We start from the raw sequence: 21074 nt of genomic DNA on the forward strand, positions 1-21074 counted from the left end.
CCTGAGATCCTATTTACTTATCGAATTAGAGATTCATTTTCACAGAAGACACAACAATGCCTTTCACTTGTTCAGATATTATTAAAATCATTGCAGCTATTATCTTGCCACCACTTGGTGTCTTTTTGGAAACCGGTTGTGGCAGTAGTTTCCTTATTTCCATCCTTTTGACCATTCTTGGTTACATTCCAGGTATCATTTATGCATTATACGTTATTCTAAGGTATTGATGAATGTTGAAGTTTTTGAAGGTTGATTTTTCAGATGGAAAAGGAAGCTCATGTTTGAGGAGAGATGAGGTTCAATTCCACTCCTTGAAGAAGATTTCAAAGTGAGTTTTGGGTGTATAGGTTTTGCATTTATTAGAATATAATGAATTAATACCTGGGGTTTTAATTACGTTGATGTAGTTTCTAAGTTTGTCTCTTTCTCAAATCTATTTATAGACTTCCTCCCCCATGCTTTGTGAAAAATTTAGCACAGTGCGCAATGCAAGTCGATTTTCTCTGCGCAACTTTGCAACTCACAACATTTGCAGTTTTATTTTACAAAGGAGCTCCCTGAATAAGTTAAAACACCGTGTTGAGGAGAAATATATGTTATATCGGCTTTTCTCAAAAATTCCCTCTATCTCTCACAACCGATGTTCGTAATTTATGCAGCTTTTTGGATTAAAACTTTAGTTTCTTCCAGTTAGGGCAAGCTCCAACATAACTATGACTGTCATTCTCATTACTAAACATGTTCTCATTTAAGATCTACAATATGCATGATTGGTGCTTCAACTTGTACTTTGTGTCTTTGCAATATCTGCAATGGAATATCTTTTGAGCAAGCTCGTAATTCGCAACCAAATTCGAATTCTCAACTTTTTAACTTCAGCACACGACCCAAATTGAAAAGATGCAAAAAAAAAGGGCAACTCTATATCTGTTTGTCGGATTTAAACATTCTTTTCAGAACATCACCCCAAAACTTGTAATACAATTAGGGTTGAGTAAAACAAGAAATTAGACAGGTGAGCTAGTGTTGATTTCAGGTAGGTGGTAGTGGTGAATTCATATAATCGCGTTTCCCCTATCTCAAATTCTTACTTACACATAATATATTGGAAAATGGCAATTTCATGTCGTTTTTTGTTCGCGATAGTCTGGCTATAGAAAAGGCCACAAACAGGAAAATTCGGATTTCTTTGACACTATATATATGTGAGTGACTGGCCTTACCGGTTTTCAATTGTAAAATAGGACCGCTTCTTCTTTTAGTTGGTGCGGGGCACTTAACTATTCTTCTCGCCAAGAAGTAGCTGCTCCCAGCACTTCCCGGATCCCCCCAGCTCCTCCAATTAACTACTCCTTTTTGTGTTGCAGTTTAATTTCTTTTTCTTTTTTTTCTTTGTTTTTATTTTATTTTTTTTTTTATCTTTTTTTTTAATTTTATTTTTTATTTTAATTTCAATTCCTCAAATAATCGCTTCCTTTTCATTTGTTTTATTAGAAAAAAGGCTTTATTTGCTATTGAGGTATACAAATACACACCAACCACTACTGCAACCACTATAGTCATAACCATCCTCATTCATTCGCTATAACATGCTACCCAGAAGTTTGCGGTCTAATGTGAGCTTTTATCCTTTGCTAGGAAGGCTACTGAATGCAAAAGTCATCAAAGTAATGCTAGCAATAGCAGTGATAATCAACTTATTTTTCCTCACTTCTCTAGTTTTTGATAGCAACAACAAACCACGAAAGAAGAAGTCTTACATTTCAAAGCTAAAACTACCGAAACTTTCGTCAGACAAGAAGAATGCAAAAGTGATAACATTAAAAACGGGACCTAATCATAAACTACAATATCATCAAGGATTAGGTGGCGCATCTCTCGATGATATTCCCAAGATAATAGAGGTAAGGAATGCCGATATAAGCTATACTAATGGTGTGCAGTTGGGATCCAAACAATTATACCCTATTTCCAACAAGCCATACGAAGAATTGGATGACGACGAGAAGATCTTGTACAAGTTGAACCAGGTCAATAAAGACAAGGAAAAATACTGGTTAGGACATACTGAGCTCACTGATTATGAAATAAAAATCAATGTCAAGGACTTTCTACTGGAAAATTGGGTCGATAAACCAGTTTTGTTTTATGATCCCAGATTCACCTTGACGATATACCTCGCTGAAATACGCAACCAGTATTTGCAAAAGAACCCTGAAAACTCGCCATATTACAGAAATGAGATTGTCGTCCCCTTTGCTTGGTCAGATTGGGTCGACTTGACCATGTTGAACCAGGAGTTGGTGAAGCCTGAGAATAAGAGGAAAACGTGCGAATACATGAAGGCTACGCACCACATACCGACAAAGGTTCGTGATTATTGTATAAACAATGTTGATATTGGCGGAAAGGAGTTGGATGAGATGCAACTACCTCTGATTGACTATGTGCCCGGGTTTGCTGTTAAGAAATCTCCGACAAACAAAGCATCAAATGAAGTAAGGATGTTGGAAGGTAAATCCCATCTTCTAACGTATGCACCCAACCCTTTGGCGGTTATATTCTTGACCAAGCTGGGGGTGTATGAAGCTAAAATCGATCAAAAGCAACGCATTGTCGATGGAGACTTATTTGAAAACTACATTAAGCGTAACAATATACCCAGAACACAAGCTGAACCGATTACTTTAAACCCAGTAAAGGAGTTTGATGTTTTACTTGAGCAAGTGAAGCCTACAATTTTGGACCCTGAAGAAGATGAATATGGATTGTTTGCCAAGTCGAGGGGTGGTGGTTCCGGCTCTGGCTCTGGCTCTGGCTCTGGCTCTGGTTCAAGTTCACGTGAGATATACTTGCCACAGCTGGCGTTTGATTATCAACAGGATAAAATTGGCGCTCAGATTAAATTTTACGAAAAGAGATTAAAAGTTTTGCATGATTTGACTACTAATGAACTTACATTTAATCAACAAGTGATTAATGAAGTGCGATTAGATAGGAATGAGAAAATGTATTATGATGGATTGAAATTTGCCAATAGATATTCTTTGAAAAAGGAACCCACTCATTTTCGGATGGCAAGATTAAATTTCCACAATGCCGAGAATGATCATGATGCTGGTTGGCATTATGAATGGAGATTTTTCAATGGAGCTTTACGATACTTGAAAAAGGGGTGGACAGAAGAAGAATTGTTGATTAGAGAAAAAGTATTGTTGGATAGAATATTGAGGAATTGGTTCAAGTTTGCTAGTGAAAAGGGGCTTGTCTCATGGATAGCCCATGGTCCCTTGTTGTCGTGGTATTGGGATGGTTTATTGTTTCCATTTGATGAGGATATCGATATTCAAATGCCAGCTAAAGAATTGGCCAAATTTTCCAAATTATATAATCAAACATTGGTTGTGGAGGATATAAATGAAGGATTTGGCAAGTATTTTATTGAATGTTCATCATTTGTTCATCATCGCGGTAAATCATACAAGGAGAATCACATTGATGCTCGATTTATTGATATTGATACTGGATCTTATATTGATATTACTGGATTAGGGGTCAGTGATGAACCAGTTCCTGATAGATATGCCGAATTGATTGAAAGAAATGAAATGGAAGGTCAAGCAAGACAAGTTTACAATTGTCGATTCCCACATTTCTATTCCCATGATGAAATATCGCCATTAAGATACACTATGCTTGGTGGTGTACCAGTATATGTACCCAATAAAATTGAAACTATACTTCAACAAGAATATAAAAAGGGGTTAACTGGGTACGATTATGATGGATTCTTTTTCGTTGATGCATTAAATCTTTGGATTCATCATAGTAAATTGGAGTTTTTGTTTCCCCAGGGGGAAATTTACGTCAAGAATAAAAATAAAAGTAAAAATAAAAATAAAAAGAAGAAGCAATTGGATGTGACTAAATTTACTGGCTTTGTCCAAAATATAACTCAATCACAAGTGGTTGAGTTATTGGAAAAAGATGAAGATATCTTATTGGAGTATTATCTCACTAAAGATGTCACTGATTTACATAAATTAGAATTGACCCACATGTTTAATATGCCCGAGGGAGTTGATACTAAAATTGGTGATATTTTGGGCATGAAATTACAAGATGAGGTTTCGAATGATGAAAAGTATCATCAATTAACGTCAAATTTCAAGTTTCAAATACCTTTTAGACGATCATTGTTTAATTATGAAATGATTGATCGACCTAGACATCATCACTAGATGTGATAATAGTAACAATAGTAATAATAATAATAATAGGAATAGTAATAATAATAATAATATAGACAGACATTTTTATAATTCTGATTTCTTTTTTTTTTATTTCTTTTTTGTTTTTAATGATAACTAATAACTAAGAAGAGTAGAGATCTTTCTGTTTTGGAAGTAGTTGATTGTACTAGAGTTGGCAAATATTTAGCATTCAAATGGCTTGTTATTGCTATTGAAGTGTGTCTCTCTCTTTCTCTATATATATATATCTTTATTAAGATGCGTGAGGTTGGTTATCTTTTATTTATTCGTTCTTTTAATTAATTTAAAATCGATTGGTTGCGCATTGTTAGTTATCAAAATATTTTAACTACACAGAATCTCTTTTATTGCTTTCTTTTTCTATTTCCATTTGTTCTATTGTTACTCCATTCGAACACATCACACGACTTTAAAATAAAAAAAACAAAAAAAAAGTAAATATACTTAATCTATTACGTAATTCATCTAAATTTACACAAAACAGACAATATAATAATCAATAATTAAGATTTTAACAATGAGGAGGCACAGTCACTTAATAAAATATAACATCCTAACTGCCCTCTTCCCTTTCCCTTCCCTTCTTATTCTTTTTTCTATTGTTTTTTTTTTAATTTCACAAATTTATATTTTATATATTTCGTTTAAAATAAAAATAAAAATAAAAATAAAAATAAAAATAAAATAAAACAACAGTAGAAGAAGAATAAAACAACAAAAAATTTCTTACAACCAAAATTACCATTTGTCAAAAGAGCAAACAGCATAGAGGTCTGTGATAAGGAGGTAAGACCCACAATTCCCCGTATACCCCAGCTAAGAAACAGTAATCTGGTCTAAGTCTAACCTTACTCCTCCTCCTCCTCATTTGTGCTGAAGAAAAAGGCGCAATACTAATACCATCCCTCCGTCCCCAAACTACAGCAATATCCAAAAGACCCGTGCCTCATCACATCCTGTTTGCTTACATACAACCTCACTCACTCACATATATACACGCATACATCCCCCAGCATTCACAATATGATTAACATAAAACTACTACGGAATACATTCCTCGTCATCTTATTTGTAAATATATTTTATTTTGTCAAGGTGTATCAATTAGAAGAAGAAAAACTCAGACAACTAGCTATTGCTCATGCTACATCGATAGATTACACTACTGACGATCAGATTGAATATGACAAAACCAAGGACTATCATTTGTTGGAACCGAAACAGAAAATTGCATATCTACTAGATAAAGTACATGAAAATCAGGATAATCGATATTGGCTAGCTAACACGTCGGTTGAGAATCCGTCAGTGTTGATTAACCCCTATGAGTATCTACCGCCTAGAGAATTCGACGTTGTTGAGACCTGGCAAAACAAGTCTGAACTATATTACGAACCGAGGTTCACTCTTGCTATTTATTTGGATGAATTAAAACATCAGTTAAAAATGCATAATCCTGATAATGAAAAACTGAAGGACCATTTAATTCGAATGCCCTTTGCATGGTCAGATTGGGTCGACTTGACCATGTTGAATGAAGAGATATTAAAACCGATTGGTGAGCGCAGAACGTGCCAATCTTTACAACTGCATGCCAATAAGAAAACCAAGTATCCTAAATGGTGTAAAAATTTGGTCGACTTGGAAGATGAGGAAGTCGAGGAAATCGGCTTGTCTAGAGATGACATGCCAGGGTTCATGGTTCGTAGCTCTCCTATGAATAAAGTTCATCACAAGGAAGCTATGTTGCAAGGAAAGGGTCATTTGTTAACGTCACAAGAAAATCCCATTGCAATGATATTTCTCACCAAGGATGGAACCTATGAAACACAATTAATGGGTCAGCGTCAAAGATTGGTGCGTACTGATTTGTTTGAAAAGTATCTACAACGTAGGAATCTAGTTCCTGCTACCGATTTGGAAGAAATTGAAATGAACCCACAAATTGAATTCAGGTCGTTGCTTGAAACTATACCGGCGCGCCCTTTGAATGAGGACGATGATATCTACAAGATGAGACAAATCACTCGGCAAAAGGAATTCAATGCATCTAGGGAGTTGCATTTAGACAAGGATGCATTTCATTATAAGCAAGAAGAGATGGAGGAACAAATCAGCGATTATGAGGTCAGATTGAATAAAATCAAGGAAACTGTTACTAATGAGTTGAGATATAACCCCACTGTCATTGAACAGAATAGGTTGAATCGACATGAAATAAACCACTACAATGGTTTAAAAACTGCCAGTAAATATTCAGTTGAAAAAGAGCCAACTTATTATAAACTTGCCACCTTGAAAAAAGATAAGGCCAACACTGATGCTGGATGGCATTATGAGTGGAGATTTTTCAACGGGGCTCTCAGGTACATCAAGGACGAGTCATGGACGAATGAGCAATTGGAAGTTAGAGAGCAAATTATTCTTGATAGACTATTGAGAAACTGGTTTAGATTTGCCGAAGAAAAGGGAATTATTTCCTGGATTGCCCACGGACCTCTCTTGTCTTGGTATTGGGATGGATTAATGTTCCCATACGATATCGATATCGACATTCAAATGCCTAGTTCAGAGTTGAACCGATTGTCGGCAAATTATAATATGACTTTGGTTATTGAAGATGTCAGCGAGGGTTATGGGAAGTATCTAATCGACTGTGCTACATTCTTACACCATAGAGATGTGGCATTTAAGGATAATCATATTGATGCTCGATTCATTGATATTGACACTGGTACTTATATTGACATAACAGGAATTGGTATCAACAATGAACAACCACCGCCAGAATACGATGGATATATTCGAAACAAGCAGCGCAAACAGGGATCAGTTGAGTTGTACATGGATAGAAGAAAGCACTGGTTGAACTTTGAAAAGATTAGCCCGTTGCATTACTCGATGATTGGAGGCGTGCCGGTGTATGTTCCTAATGACATCATGTCCATGCTCAACAATGAATATTCAGCCGGAACTAGATCGTATTATTATGCGGGTTATTACTACGTGCCGTGTTTGAGATTGTGGATACATGTAAACAAAATCAAACCAATCTTTAAACCCGAACAATACGAATCAAAGACGAAAGTGCGTGAACGGGAAGCATTAACTGCATTGATCAAAAATATTGACGATGAGGGGAAACTAAGACTTTTGGAAATGCATGAAGATGTCTTGATTGAGTATTATCTTACTCATAAGCTAACTACTTTGCATGAAGTTGAAAAGAAGTTTATGTTTGATCATACTTTGCAACAACTGATGTTTGATTTGCTGGAAAAAGTTGAATATCATCATTTGACTTCGAAATTCAAGATGGGTTCACCATTGAGAAAGAGTTTGTTTGACTTTGAGTATTATGAGAGGTTCAAGCATATGAAGAAGCCGGAACCTGAGAACGATGGTCTTGAGGAAGATGAAGGTAATGATGATTCGGAAAATTCTGTATTTATTCCATTGTCCACATCAGGAGATAGCAGCGCTGATAAGCTCCAGAATCATGTCAATGATGCTCAAGTGGCAGAGGACTCAACTTGGGATGACAGTGATGGTAGAGCTGACTTTTATGACTCTGACGATAGAGTAGATCCAAATGATCCTGATGATGGAGAAGACTTGGGAGTCATTGGTGATGGAAATGGCCAACCTGGTATGCGGATTAAAGCAGAAGTCGAAAATTCTGAGAGTGTAACAACGCAACTTGCGTCTGAGGGTAACCCAGGCCCTCATGATGATCCTGGTGCAAAGAATCCTAGGGAGGCGGATGGCAGAGAAGATGCACTTGATGTCGAGCCTCCAAGAAAGAGAATATGAATATACAGAGGGTAAACAACTAACGCATTTATTTAATTAATGAAATTTTTTTACTTTGTAGATGTTTATTATATGCTCTAGTTCACATAGGAATTGTCACGATATGGTTTAATAGTTTGTCGCGACAATGGCAAAGCTGATACAAAAAAAAAAATAATCCACAACCAAAAGAGTGTCTCCCTTTAACAGTGTTTCAAAGTTTGATATCCACATATAGCCATGATACACTCGTTGAAACTTAGCTTCCAAGCTACACCTAAATCATTGATATTACCCATAAGGTCGTATTCACGTTATGTGAGAACGGCGCCAAAAGCAGCTGCCTCAAGAACATCCCCCGCACCATCAAAAGCGGCATCTGCTACAACAATTGGAGAAGAAGTAGCAGAGCAAGACGCACTGCTGGCTGAGGCTCAAAACACCCTCACATCAACTGCTTCATTTGCATTTCATGATGCGCCACCAGAGACCAGATCGGTGTTGAGCTCCACGCCCAACAATATTATAGATTGGTCTGACTCTTATCATGGACTAGGTTCACAGCCATTTTCCAAGGAAATTGCTGACACATTATTAGCACCCATTGAAGATCAAGATATTGAGATCAAGCCAGATGGACTTTTGTATTTGCCAGAAATCAAATATCGTCGAATTTTAAACAAGGCATTTGGACCCGGTGGTTGGGGTTTAGTACCGCGTACAGAATCCTTGGTTACTAAATCACAGATTTCGCGAGAATATGGATTGATTTGCCATGGAAGATTGATTAGTATAGCTAGGGGGGAGCAAGATTACTATGGTGGAGAAGAAAAGGTCACTACTGCTTTAGAAGGATGTAAGAGCAATGCATTGATGAGATGTTGTAAAGATTTAGGAATTGCTAGTGAATTATGGGATCCGGGATTTATTAGAAAATGGAAAGCCAAATATTGTGAAGAAGTATTTGTTGAACATGTTGTCAATAAAAAGAAGAAGAAGTTGTGGAAGTTGAAAGCAACTAAAAAGATAGATTATCCGTATAAGCAGTTATAATTAAATCATCTTTTGTATATTTTGAATTTATAAATAATGTACATAGCGAAAATGATTCCACTTTTCACACCACCTTATGGCTTGAAAATACCACGTCCCACACCCAACTCTTCGACTGTTTGGGTAATGGGTCTTCTTTGCCAGATGTCCCAGAATCCTTGTTGTGGTAACTCTTTATCTACATTGGCCAACTCGTATTTAGCATCGTTGGTTGGACTACTTGTAGATTGGGCCCAGTATGCGCGGTCAACGATAGTTGCCAATGAAGTACCTAAAGCACCCGTTATTACCTTGTGTTTAGCTGGCATAGACCTAAAAGCAGCACTTAAAACAACAGTGTTTGCTGCGGTTAAACCCCAAAAAGTGTTCCAACAATCATTCTTTTCTCTTAAATTAGCCAATGATGATTGTACTCCTTTGGCAACTGTAAGGAAAGTTACTACCGATATGGGAATTTCCAACTTGAAAGTCGTTCTTTTCCAAATGTACAAGAACGCATATGAACCAACGGTTGAATAGAAACCGAATTTGAATAACTGGCCAACTTCTTTACGTGTGTCAATTGGATGCCATTCAGGGTAACCCAAGCCTCTACTAAAGTTGGCTAATGGGTTTGGAAATTTATTTCTTGCATCTGGAAGTGGTGCTACTTCAGCGACTTCTACCTGCTCTGACATTGTAGGTGGTATATTAAGATCTATGGAATTAAGTGTGAGATCTAACCTTTCCTTCTTTACTTTCCCTGTAGTTTTTTTTTGCTTCTCTCTTTTGCGCCAATCAGATGAAAATTGTTTGTCAAAGGAGAGAGAAAAAGGAAAAAAGAAAGAGAAAAAAAAAATCTATACTTTTACAAAGGTTTATAGATCCAGTCACTTACTTCCCTATTTGGAAGTCTACATCATACCATTTTCTCAAAAAAGTTTTTTTTCTCTTTCGGCAATTTTTTCTTTCTTCTTTTCTTCTTATGCTGATCTCTCTCTATTGCAAAAAGAATCCTCGTTAAAACGGGTTTCTTTCAACCATCACTAATTAATAGACTACCACCACTCAAGTATGAACAAAGCTTTGACCATAACAGCAGTGGCTGCCACCGCAGTTGCAGGGTACGCCATATACTTTGATTACCAACGTAGGAATTCAAGAGAGTTTAGAAAATCATTAAAGAAGAAGGCTGTCAAACAACAAAAGATTAAGGAAAAGGTTGAAAAGGAAACCAAGGAACTCAAATTAGAAACTGTCAAGAATGCTCTTTTGGAAGACTTGAGAGCTAATCCTATTCCAACCGATTTGAATGAAAGAGAAGCATTCTTCATGGAACAAGTGGCAACAGGTGAACAGAAAGCCAAAGATAACTCCATAGATGCTGCCATCTGCTTCTACAAAGCATTGGCTGTGTACCCTAATCCAACCGATATCTTGGGAGTTTATCAAAAGACAGTTCCAGAAGATGTTTATGAATTGGTTGTCATGATGATTGCTGTATACCCACCAGCCTCAGTATCAAGTATCTTGAATAAAGGAGGTGCTGAAGCAGGTGAAACTAAACCATCTGAAGCTGATTTGGATTAGATGCGAGTAAAACGGTTCAAGTACGTGATGAGTGCTTTGTCACCATACACTGTTTTTTGTTTTTATTGATTTTGACTCGTTGCGCTGTATATATATATATTCATTATTCTTTATACTTCAATACATATAAAGGAGATACTGTTTAGGTTTGTTCCTAGTAAGAGTAGATTGATATCCCGCCCAACGATTTTGAAGGGTTGAGTACGTCTAGAAAACCTTGACGTATAGCCACCCTTCCCGCGCGATTCCGAGATTTTGCTTACTTTTATACTACTTTCATTAAAGCCACCCAGTTTCATATCGTCGTGTCACCAAATTAAAGAACCCAACATTGGCATTAGAGCTAAGCCTCATTTTGTCTAATGATAGTTTCACTATACTATTTAATCCTTTCGCTTGTTATACCAATATTAGTTGTGGCACTGTCCAACAGCACAGCCGACTTACAATATAAGGGCGTAAGTATCGGTGGATGGTTAGTTCTCGAACCTTATATTACGCCGTCGCTTTTCAAGGATTCCTTGTCGGATGATGAGACTGAGAAGGACCTTCCCGTAGATGAGTACCATTATTGCAAAAAGTTAGGACACGACGAAGCGTCAAAGCGTTTACAGCACCACTGGGGAACGTTCTACCAAGAATCCGACTTTAAGGAGATTCGTGACCATGGGTTGAATATGGTGAGGATCCCCATTGGTTATTGGTCTTTTGAGAAGTTTGATGGAGACCCCTATGTTTCTGGAGCACAAGATTATCTTGACAAAGCAATTGAATGGTGTTCAAACCACGATTTGAAAGTGTTGATTGATTTGCATGGGGCTCCTAATACTCAAAATGGTTTTGACAATTCTGGTTTGAGAAATATCGGGTATCCTGGTTGGCAAAATAAAACAGAGTATGTGGAGCACACCATTAAAGTCTTACAACAAATATATAAGAAATATGGAACAGGGGAGTACGCTGATAATTACAGCGATACGATTATTGGGGTTGAGGTTTTGAATGAACCCTTGGGCCCCAAGTTGAACATGACTGACTTGAAAAAGTTTTACATTGACACGTACAACGATGCTAGAGACATACAGACAGTCAACAATTCAATCTTGTTTCACGATGCTTTTCAAAGTTTGGGGTATTGGGATGATTTCTTCACCAAGGGCCAAGTCAAGTATCACAACCGGACACTAAATGACACAGCTAAATTTGAAAATATTGTCGTTGATCACCACCACTACGAAGTTTTTGGAAATACTGTTGCCGATAATGTGACTCAGCATTTGGAAAATATTCAAAATTACGCAAGCTCAATTGGGAAAGAAAAGAACCCAGCTATTGTGGGAGAATGGTCAGCTGCCTTAACTGACTGTGCTCCATGGCTTAACGGTATTGGGTTGGGAACTAGATATGAAGGTACAGCGCCCTATGACAATAAAGCTGCTGGTAAGTGTTCAGATGTGACACGCAATTCATCGAAATGGTCTAGCAAACAGAAAAAGGACTATCGTAGGTTTGTTGAGATGCAGCTCTACCAGTACAATGCTCGCACACGTGGATGGATATTTTGGTGTTGGAAAACTGAAGGAGGAGCCACCGAATGGGATTTTAGACAGTTGGCAAGAATGCAAGTCATTCCACAACCGTTGGACGATTACAAGTACATTAAGAACGGGAAAGACACCAGTGGTAGTAGCAATACTGAGGTTAATGGAGCGTTCCTAAAGACAATGATAGCACTTGTTGCGTGGTATATTTTATAGAGGATAGAAAATGAATGTTGTTGCAATTAGGAGTAGGTAGCGATACTGATCTGGTAATAATTTTCTCACCACAGTTCTTTTCCTCAATGGCTTTCTCTTTTTCTTTTCTTTTTCCCTCCAAAACTGTGGGAACTACTCTAACTGTCAAAAGTCATTTAACTTAACTCCACCATATACATAAGAAAAAGAATGGGTAAATCAGTCAATGTCGCTATTATTGGATCCGGTGTGGTAGGATCAGCTTACATCAATCAATTGAACAACTTAAAAACAAGCATTGCTTTCAATGTTGTTTACTTGGCCAGATCTTCAAAGGAAGCACTCTACAACGACGACTACAAGCCAATTGACTTGTCTGCTTACAAAACAGCATCAGCCAAACCTGTTTTAAGCTTGGATAAATTGGTTACATATTTGAAGGATGCACACAAGCCAACAATCTTGGTGGACAACACTTCCAACGAAGCAGTTGCTAGTAGTTATCCAACATTCATCAAGGAAGGAATTTCAATTGCGACTCCAAACAAAAAGGCATTCTCGTCCGCTTTGAAAATTTGGAATGACATTTTCTCCAACGCTGAGCAAGAAGGAGCTGGCTTAGTTTACCATGAATCAACTGTGGGTGCCGGTTTGCCAATCATTGGTCCATTGAAAGACATTGTGCTCACTGGTGATAAAGTGGAAACTATTGAGGGTATATTCTCCGGTACTTTGTCCTACATTTTCAATGAATTTTCAAAGCCTGAGAAATCTGATGTCCAATTCTCTGACATTGTCACTAAAGCCAAGAGTTTGGGATACACAGAACCAGATCCAAGAGATGATTTGAACGGATTGGATGTTGCTAGAAAAGTTACCATTCTAGCCCGTATAGCTGGATTTGATGTTGAAAGTCCAACCAGCTTCCCCGTTGAGAGCTTAATCCCTAAACAATTGGAAAGTGTCACAAGCGCTGATGAATTTTTAGAGAAATTGCCACAATATGATGCAGAGATTCAAAAGGTTAAGGATGAAGCATTTGCTGATGGTAAAGTATTGAGATTTGTTGGTAAAGTTGACTTCAAGAATGATAAAGTTTCTGTGGAAATTGGAAAGTATCCATTTGACCACCCATTTGCGTCATTGAAGGGAAGTGACAATGTCGTTGCCATCAAAACAAACAGATATCCTAACCCTCTTATTATTCAAGGTGCTGGTGCAGGTGCAGAAGTCACTGCCCACGGTGTATTGGCTGACACGATTAAAATTGCTGAAAGAATTGCCAATTAATTTATATCCATAAAAAGATATATACTACGTAATTTGTGATATAGACTGCTCTTTCCAGCTTGACTTGGCTTCACGAAATACCTCTCTGAGAAACCCAACATTTTGACAGGCCGCTCTAAAGTTCAACATGACTTTTTGTGAGTCCAAATGGGTAGTTCTCGAACTAGACTCATAATCTCCCGAGGGAGAGATTGAAGAGTTAACCCGAGTAACATGCATGTTGTTAGGCGCCAAGAAGAAATCGCCACTATCCCTCAATTCAACAATATAGAACCCAGTCATGTGTATGAATTGCGCATACTGGAAAGTGGGTCTACCCCAGCTGTAAGTTATATCGATGTTGTCCCGCAGGAAAAACGAGGTTGCCCTATTGTCAAGCAAGAAATTCATCTTTTTCAAAAAATACAAATGGTAGTAGTACCTGTTTGAGTTTATGATACGTGAATCAGCAAATTCTTCGTCAGTGAGGGGATTCACCGACAATTTAATTTCAACAAATGAGTGGAATGGGCTCAATTTTGGTATCATGCACAATTCCTTCCAGGGCGTCTCAACCAACTTTAAGCCGTGCCTTTCGCATAGCCTAGACCACGCCATGATTGTATCCTCGATGAACTTGTTGGTGGTCGTTAGCCATTGAAGTCGGATGTGGTAGCAATGATCAGGATTATGAACACGATCATAATGCACAGTGATTAACTCTGGCCTGTAGGATTTTTTCAATGGATCAACATCAAACTTTATCGCTTTACTCAAGATGAATTTCTTAGTCCTCTTTCCTGTCGAGTCAGCCATAGAGGATGCTTCTGAACCAATATTCTGGGAAGAGGTAACTTTGACAAGACCCTCCTGTCCTTGTATTTTTGGCGAGGAGGTAGATTTTGACGTAACCGAGCCCTCTTTCCTGGTGCTAGAGCTAAACCAAGAACCTCGATTAATCTTGTCTGTTTTTTCAAAATACTCCTCTTCAAATTCGTAAAAGTAATAACCATCAATGAAGCCATGCCTCAGTTCTACGTGCTTGAATAGCCCTTTGCTCAAAAGACCCTGTCCATAATTCACTGCTGCTTCTCGTGTGTCGATATCTTCAAAGCAATCAACAATCCATGTCACAAGCTCACTTCCAATAAAACACAGCAAATGCTTCTTGAAATGCCATGTTCTGTCTACAAGTTTCAATCCTGATTGTGGATTTTGCAACTCCAGCGCCAATTCGGAAAACTTGATACTCCTGTTGAAGCGCATATGTTCGGGAATCATCAATGTTGGCTGGTTCCCAGTTAGATCGTAATTTTCGACTTCGTTAGATAAAAAGTCATAAAGGTTACCAGTGTAGAAATTAACGTCGGAGAAGCGATCTGCAGTTTTCGGTTTGGATGGGTCTTTTTGATACTTGCCCTTTTCGATAACCGCTATCAATTTCCTTAAACCTTCAACTCTTATTTCCTCGGCATTCAAATGCTCATTACTCAAATAGTATGCATTCTTGGGGATTTCAGTAGGCATCACCACAAACTTCATCTTGTGAAATTCCTTCTTGTCGTCCGCCAATGCGTCATCAAACCCAGCTAAAAACTGGTCAAACTGATTCCAATTATACTTTTGTGGGAACTTGGCAATTGCATCCACTTGCGATGGGGAGTAATCATCGGCATATCTTGTTCTAATCAACGGGAAATAAGGTTGACTAATGCGTTGCCCTAAAGTTATTTTCTTTTCCTCATCTTTGATGGTTTTGCGATATAGCTGAACGTTCAAGTTACCATTGTAGTCACAAAATATACGATGGATTTCATCATCCATGGACATGTATATCCTCGAACCGAGGTAATTATCGTCCGGGAAATACTTGATAATGGATTCGGCGTTCCCGGCTGGTTTTCTCTCGACCTCTGCTTTACTCACTCGATCGCCGTAACAAATTTGAAACCCCAGCATCAATCGCAATTGAATCATTTCCCTCATAAGCTCTGGAGTTGTTTTCAACTCTAAGTAATTTTCAGTGTTCAAGTACACCGAGTAGTTTTGGAATGTGTAATCCAGTTGAAGCTGCTTCTGGCTAGGAAACACTCCTGTCGTGATTGGTAATGCTGCTGGTGCTTGGAATGATCTCCATTTTATCAATTTACGCTGGATTTTGTCTGGAAATAGATTACTCCATCTGCTAACGTGTGACTTTTGAAGAACATTATTTGTAATTTCTCTTGAAGGGTTGCAAATCTCAATCCATAGGGAATTATATTGAGATGTCTCTTCAGTTTCTGTAACCGAAGCAAGTTTCTCTCTAGGAGCTGGTTTCAGTTCATTGTGCTGCTTACGAGGATTTTCCGCTTTTTTGGAAAATAGGGTATCTGCTTTAATGATTCTAGGAGATTGCGAGTCTTTGTGGTAAGTTTCAATATGGCCACCTTGAATTGACCTTGGAACACTTTTCAACAGTGATGCTGGTGATGGTGTTGATGTTGGTGCCTTTTCTTCACTGTACTTGTTGATATTGTATAATCTTGATAATGCAGAAATTTCACCGATGGGGTGAGCCACGGTCCCTACTGCAGCCGAGTTAGTTGTCAAGTTATTTGCTGGAAGTAATGAAGTTTTGTCATTGAATATTAAGGATAGCGTCGCCTTTGAATCTCTTACAGATGGTGCCTTGAACTTTGGTTCGGGGATATTGAACTCCAAATTTGGCGCTTCTTTCTTCCTCTGAATAGGCAGAAAAATCGACTCATCATATTTTTCCATCGAATCAATCAATGAATCACCATGTGATTTCAAATATAATCGTGATATACGTGCATCGCTGGCCTCATTTTCCATAACGCCCATCATTTGCAATTCGTAAATCTTGCATCTTGGGATCCATTGCGAAACCCCATCCAGTTTCTCCTTGAAAAAAGAGATATCACACCATATAGGCACACAATAGCTAACTTTTCCATCCCTGATAAATCGGAATAATGGTGTTACATGTAAAGGTGGCTGACTCAAGCACACAATATCAAGGCTAGAGTCTATACTCGACATTTTCTTACTTGTCTCGAGGAGTAAGTTGTAATCAACGTCAAACAAACCTGTACCGGGTGTGATTAGTATAAAATGATTAAGTGAATGCTTTAGATCTGTATTTCTAAACCGGTCACTTAACAGGACCAACCCAACATTTACAGCTTCGAGGGCGTTTCCCTTGACCGAGGGCAACATTTGTCCCTCCAAAACATAGTTGGAATCTTGTCCATGGTTTAGCATACAATCACGTTTAAAATTTGCAAATTCGAGTCTCAAATTTGCCATGATACGGTCCCAATGGACAATATTAACTTGGTCCACGACGACTCTAAAATAGTCGCGGCGTTGGGACGGGCGTTCACCAGGTAGAAGGTTTGTCCATGGAACATTCGTGAGATCCACGCTGGTGAACAATACGATTGTTATTGAGTGATGGGTTCCCTTGTCTCGCCAACGTCGAAAAATCTTTGGGAACAAATTGTTTACCAACTTATGAAACATGATCTCCCCATTCTCTTCAAAGTTCCACATTTCTCGTGATAGCTGGATAAGCACTGTAAGTTTGGCGCTTTTGCTTCTATAAATGATCTTTGTTTCTTTGTTGATGTAGCCGGAGAACACCTTCTTGCCGTTTTTGTACATGTATCGCACGGTTCCGGTTCTGTTATTAAGAAAAGAAAGCCTTTGGTCGGTGTAGCAGCAGTTACCAACCAATGAAGATGAAAATTGCCACATAGCATCTCTTGACAAGTTTACATCCTTAATGAATATTTCCATGGAGTCGACAACAACTGCATCCAAATTGGTAACACGTCGTACTTGTACCGCACTTCTCGGAGCTATATCTAGTAACCTCTGGAATGGATTTGATTGTAATGATATTTGTGAGTGCGATTGCGATTGCGATTGCTGTTGTTGTTGTGGTTGTTTCAGTCTGGAGTCTAAGGGTTTCAATTCAGGCGTTTCTTGGTGCTCTCGTATATTTCTTGGACCTAATTTAAACACTAGTTTCTTAGGTGCATTTGACTCGATGCTCTGTAGTTCATATACCTGGCCAGGTGCAACGCCACCAGGAAACGTATTGGAATCAAGTAGTATATCCTCATGTGTTGTACGAAGCTCATGAAACCAAAGATTCAATTGAATCACTGCCTTGGGTTCTTCGGTGTTGCTGCCTATCCTCTTTAAAGCAAGATCATGCCGTTTTGCTGGCTCAATATTATGATTATTCTGTCGACTCACTGTTATTGACGCTCCAGATGATTTATTGATCAGTAGTTGGTTGGCTGGTACGGCACGTTTCAAGCCCACTGTTATACTTGATTGGTTGGCACTCATGCGGCCCAGAAGCAAATTGGATTGCGTAGCTTGTGAATTGTTGGTATTTGAGTTATTGGTTGACGAGCTCGTTAGTCTAGCATGTTGCATTGTACCACTATAGAGATATAGTAAATAAGGAAGGGTTTTTGCTTTTGATGTAATTTTTCAGGGCCAGTCTCCCACTCGCGCAGATTGCAGGATTGTTATTATTATATTATAGTATCTATTTACAACACAAACTCGTCTATAAACCATTGATGAAACCTATTATCGTCTGATAATTCAGGGTGGAACGAAGTTCCTAGTGTACGACCCTGTCTCACAGCCACAATAAGTTGATTTTCCTTCCCATCGTAGTTTTGCAACTGATACAATACCTCGACTGGTGCTTTGTTGACGTAGCTGTTCTTTGACCTCACAACCTTGTTTGGTGCAGATGCAAGCCCTTCTCCGTTAGTCAAAATCTTGGTCACTACCGGTGCTCGTATAAAGACAGTGGGGAAGTTATGACACCCAGGTATAAATCCACTAAAATCTAATTTCTGCTCAAACGAATCAACCTGTCGACCAAATGCGTTCCTGCTCACTTGTATGTCCAATCCACCCAAACATGTTTGGTTATCTACGGCATTTTCTATCTCCTTTGCGAGAAATATCAAGCCTGCACAAGTACCCCAGATAGACTTTGACTCATTGGAGACGAAATCGTACAAATGCGGAAGCAAATTCGTTCTTTCAGCAATATATGACATGGAACTACTTTCACCACCAGGGATCACCAATGAGTCGCATTTCTCGAGGTCCTCTTTGGTTCGAACTGCAATTACGGCGATAGAATAATTGGAGTATTTTTCTTCATTTTGCTGAATAACTGAGTTGAAATAGTTGATATGCTCCCTGAATGCACCCTGGAGAGCAAGTACCCCGAGTGTGATTGGCTTGGCTATAGTCATTATGTATACTGATCTTTCAATGGTTGTAGGAGATATTGATATCAATCAAGACTTTCTGTTCAATTTGACTCGGATCTTTTTTTTCTTTTCTTGAAGTTCTTCTATTCCTGCACAAAAGTCAAAATCTTTGAATGAGAAAGCTTGGGTTAATATTACCACTACTGAAGAGAACTACGGCAGCAGCTGCTAAACGCTATAATAGTGTGTTACCAACGGCGTTCGATGTCCTAAAGAGGAGAGAAAAAAATGAATCCTGGAGTTTTGCGTCGGAAACAGCACACAAAAACCAAACGGATCACATAAGCGCATACTTATTGAATTTGGGCCGAGAACAACCGTACATTGGAAGAGAAGAATAAATGAGTCAGAGATAGTGACCTTTACAATAGAGTTTTATAGATAAAACTCAGAGATTTACTGGATGCGCCAATCTTTCAGTAAAGTAAGTACTAGAATCGGACACTCAGTAAAGTAGGTGGGAGATATTTAGAGTTAATTACTGGTGTGTGTGTGTATGTGTGTGGAGAGATATACAGATGTATGTTTAAAAATAGATTGTTATAAAAAGAAGTCAAAAACAAAATGAAACAAAATGAAAAATTTTTGGTAGAAAGAAAATTTGAGTTTTTGTGTTTCTCTTTTATTTAGTGTCTCTGAGAGTAATCAATTGTCTCTGAACATTTTTCATTCAGTCATAGAAATTAATTTTTGATCACCTTCATTTTTAATATAAAAGAACATATCTGAGTCGTATTTCTTTATCATACTACAATTGACCGGTTAGTCATACATACCTACATACAACAGTAATAGCACAATGTCTGAGTTGAAGATCAAAGAAGGTTTGGCCAAGATGTTGAAAGGTGGGGTTATCATGGATGTGGTCAACTACGAACAAGCCAAGATTGCAGAAAGAGCCGGTGCCTGTTCCGTCATGGCTCTTGAAAGAATTCCTGCTGAGATGAGGAAATCAAACCAAGTATGCAGAATGTCAGATCCACAGATGATCAAAGAAATTATGCAAAACGTCCAAATACCGGTTATGGCTAAAGTCAGAATTGGACATTTCGTTGAGGCCCAAATTTTGGAAGCCTTGAAGGTCGACTACATTGATGAGAGTGAAGTTTTGACTCCTGCTGACACTGTCGATCACATTGACAAGAACAAATTCACCGTCCCATTTGTATGTGGTGCAAGAAACTTGGGTGAAGCATTGAGAAGAATAAATGAGGGTGCTGCCATGATCAGATGTAAGGGTGAAGCTGGTACTGGTGATATTTCTTCCGCTGTTGACCACATCAAGACCATTACCAAGGACATTCAAGAAGCATGTCAATTAAAGACTGATGCGGAGAGACAATCATTGGCTAAAGAATTGAGAGTTCCAGTTGAATTGGTAAACACTGTTGTCGAATTGAAAAGATTGCCTGTTGTCACTTTTGCCGCTGGTGGTGTTGCCACTCCTGCTGATGCTGCATTGTTGATGCAATTGGGATGTGATGGAGTTTTTGTCGGATCAGGTATTTTCAAATCCCTGAACCCTGAAAAGCTTGCTACTGCTATCGTTAATGCTGTGACTCATTATGATGACCCAATCAAGTTGTTGGAATACTCGACCGACTTGGGTGAGTTGATGCCTGGTATCTCTGTTGATTCCATCAAGGAAAATGAAAAATTGGAAAAAAGAGGTTGGTAAATAGCATGTTAGGGAGGAAATTTATTTTGTTCTAGCAACACGTGACGCTTGTTTATAGTTTACATATAATGCTTAAAATATCATAAACCTTATTTTATAATTCCATTTTAGTCACGCCATACTGATGCTTGTGATACTACTTTTGTAGCTGTGTGCATTCTAACTCCAGTACCTAGCTGGTCCATCTATGTTGAAGCAAAATGGAGGGATGCTTGGATTGAGTAAGATTGATTTGAACTGGCTGAATTTGGACAAGCTTCTTACTTTTGCCAGCAAATTAGGGTTGAAAAAATCGAATGTTGAAAGTTAAAAGCCCCTGGCCAAGTCTTAAATGAGATTCCACTCTTTCAACACTTTTCTTCAGTTACAGTTGAACACTGGT

At 38.3% G+C, this 21074-nt stretch overlaps 10 protein-coding genes across 10 annotated transcripts; 7 read left to right on the forward strand and 3 right to left on the reverse strand. All coding sequences in view use genetic code 12, as the record gives it.

Annotated features, from left to right (window-relative positions):
• Window positions 1-1592: 1592 nt before the first annotated feature.
• On the forward strand, window positions 1593-4244 carry CANMA_005515 (uncharacterized protein; the record flags this gene model as incomplete). The annotated part of the gene is made up of 1 exon (XM_051817903.1): window positions 1593-4244. The coding sequence occupies one exon, from the start codon at window positions 1593-1595 to the stop codon at window positions 4242-4244; it is 2652 nt and encodes an 883-aa protein (XP_051668961.1).
• Window positions 4245-5300: 1056 nt separating this feature from the next.
• CANMA_005516 (uncharacterized protein) lies at window positions 5301-8090 on the forward strand (the record flags this gene model as incomplete). Its single annotated transcript, XM_051817904.1, has 1 exon — window positions 5301-8090. The coding sequence occupies one exon, from the start codon at window positions 5301-5303 to the stop codon at window positions 8088-8090; it is 2790 nt and encodes a 929-aa protein (XP_051668962.1).
• A 219-nt stretch (window positions 8091-8309) lies between these two features.
• On the forward strand, window positions 8310-9122 carry MGM101 (Mgm101p; the record flags this gene model as incomplete). Its single annotated transcript, XM_051817905.1, has 1 exon — window positions 8310-9122. The coding sequence occupies one exon, from the start codon at window positions 8310-8312 to the stop codon at window positions 9120-9122; it is 813 nt and encodes a 270-aa protein (XP_051668963.1).
• Window positions 9123-9196: 74 nt separating this feature from the next.
• On the reverse strand, window positions 9197-9799 carry CANMA_005518 (uncharacterized protein; the record flags this gene model as incomplete). Its single annotated transcript, XM_051817906.1, has 1 exon — window positions 9197-9799. One exon carries the CDS (start codon window positions 9797-9799, stop codon window positions 9197-9199), a length of 603 nt encoding a protein of 200 aa, XP_051668964.1.
• Window positions 9800-10175: 376 nt separating this feature from the next.
• TOM20 (Tom20p) lies at window positions 10176-10691 on the forward strand (the record flags this gene model as incomplete). Its single annotated transcript, XM_051817907.1, has 1 exon — window positions 10176-10691. One exon carries the CDS (start codon window positions 10176-10178, stop codon window positions 10689-10691), a length of 516 nt encoding a protein of 171 aa, XP_051668965.1.
• A 362-nt stretch (window positions 10692-11053) lies between these two features.
• EXG2 (glucan exo-1,3-beta-glucosidase) lies at window positions 11054-12448 on the forward strand (the record flags this gene model as incomplete). Its single annotated transcript, XM_051817908.1, has 1 exon — window positions 11054-12448. The coding sequence occupies one exon, from the start codon at window positions 11054-11056 to the stop codon at window positions 12446-12448; it is 1395 nt and encodes a 464-aa protein (XP_051668966.1).
• Window positions 12449-12637: 189 nt separating this feature from the next.
• On the forward strand, window positions 12638-13717 carry HOM6 (homoserine dehydrogenase; the record flags this gene model as incomplete). The annotated part of the gene is made up of 1 exon (XM_051817910.1): window positions 12638-13717. The coding sequence occupies one exon, from the start codon at window positions 12638-12640 to the stop codon at window positions 13715-13717; it is 1080 nt and encodes a 359-aa protein (XP_051668967.1).
• Window positions 13718-13741: 24 nt separating this feature from the next.
• Window positions 13742-18151, reverse strand: IML1 (Iml1p; the record flags this gene model as incomplete). The annotated part of the gene is made up of 1 exon (XM_051817911.1): window positions 13742-18151. The coding sequence occupies one exon, from the start codon at window positions 18149-18151 to the stop codon at window positions 13742-13744; it is 4410 nt and encodes a 1469-aa protein (XP_051668968.1).
• A 119-nt stretch (window positions 18152-18270) lies between these two features.
• On the reverse strand, window positions 18271-18996 carry SNO1 (putative pyridoxal 5'-phosphate synthase; the record flags this gene model as incomplete). The annotated part of the gene is made up of 1 exon (XM_051817912.1): window positions 18271-18996. The coding sequence occupies one exon, from the start codon at window positions 18994-18996 to the stop codon at window positions 18271-18273; it is 726 nt and encodes a 241-aa protein (XP_051668969.1).
• An 817-nt stretch (window positions 18997-19813) lies between these two features.
• Window positions 19814-20692, forward strand: SNZ1 (pyridoxine biosynthesis protein; the record flags this gene model as incomplete). The annotated part of the gene is made up of 1 exon (XM_051817913.1): window positions 19814-20692. One exon carries the CDS (start codon window positions 19814-19816, stop codon window positions 20690-20692), a length of 879 nt encoding a protein of 292 aa, XP_051668970.1.
• Between the last annotated feature and the right edge of the window lie 382 nt (window positions 20693-21074).

The sequence above is a fragment of the Candida margitis genome (genome assembly GCF_024628925.1).
Source record: "Candida margitis strain CBS 14175 chromosome Unknown scaffold19, whole genome shotgun sequence".
Taxonomy (NCBI): domain Eukaryota; kingdom Fungi; phylum Ascomycota; class Pichiomycetes; order Serinales; family Debaryomycetaceae; genus Lodderomyces; species Lodderomyces margitis.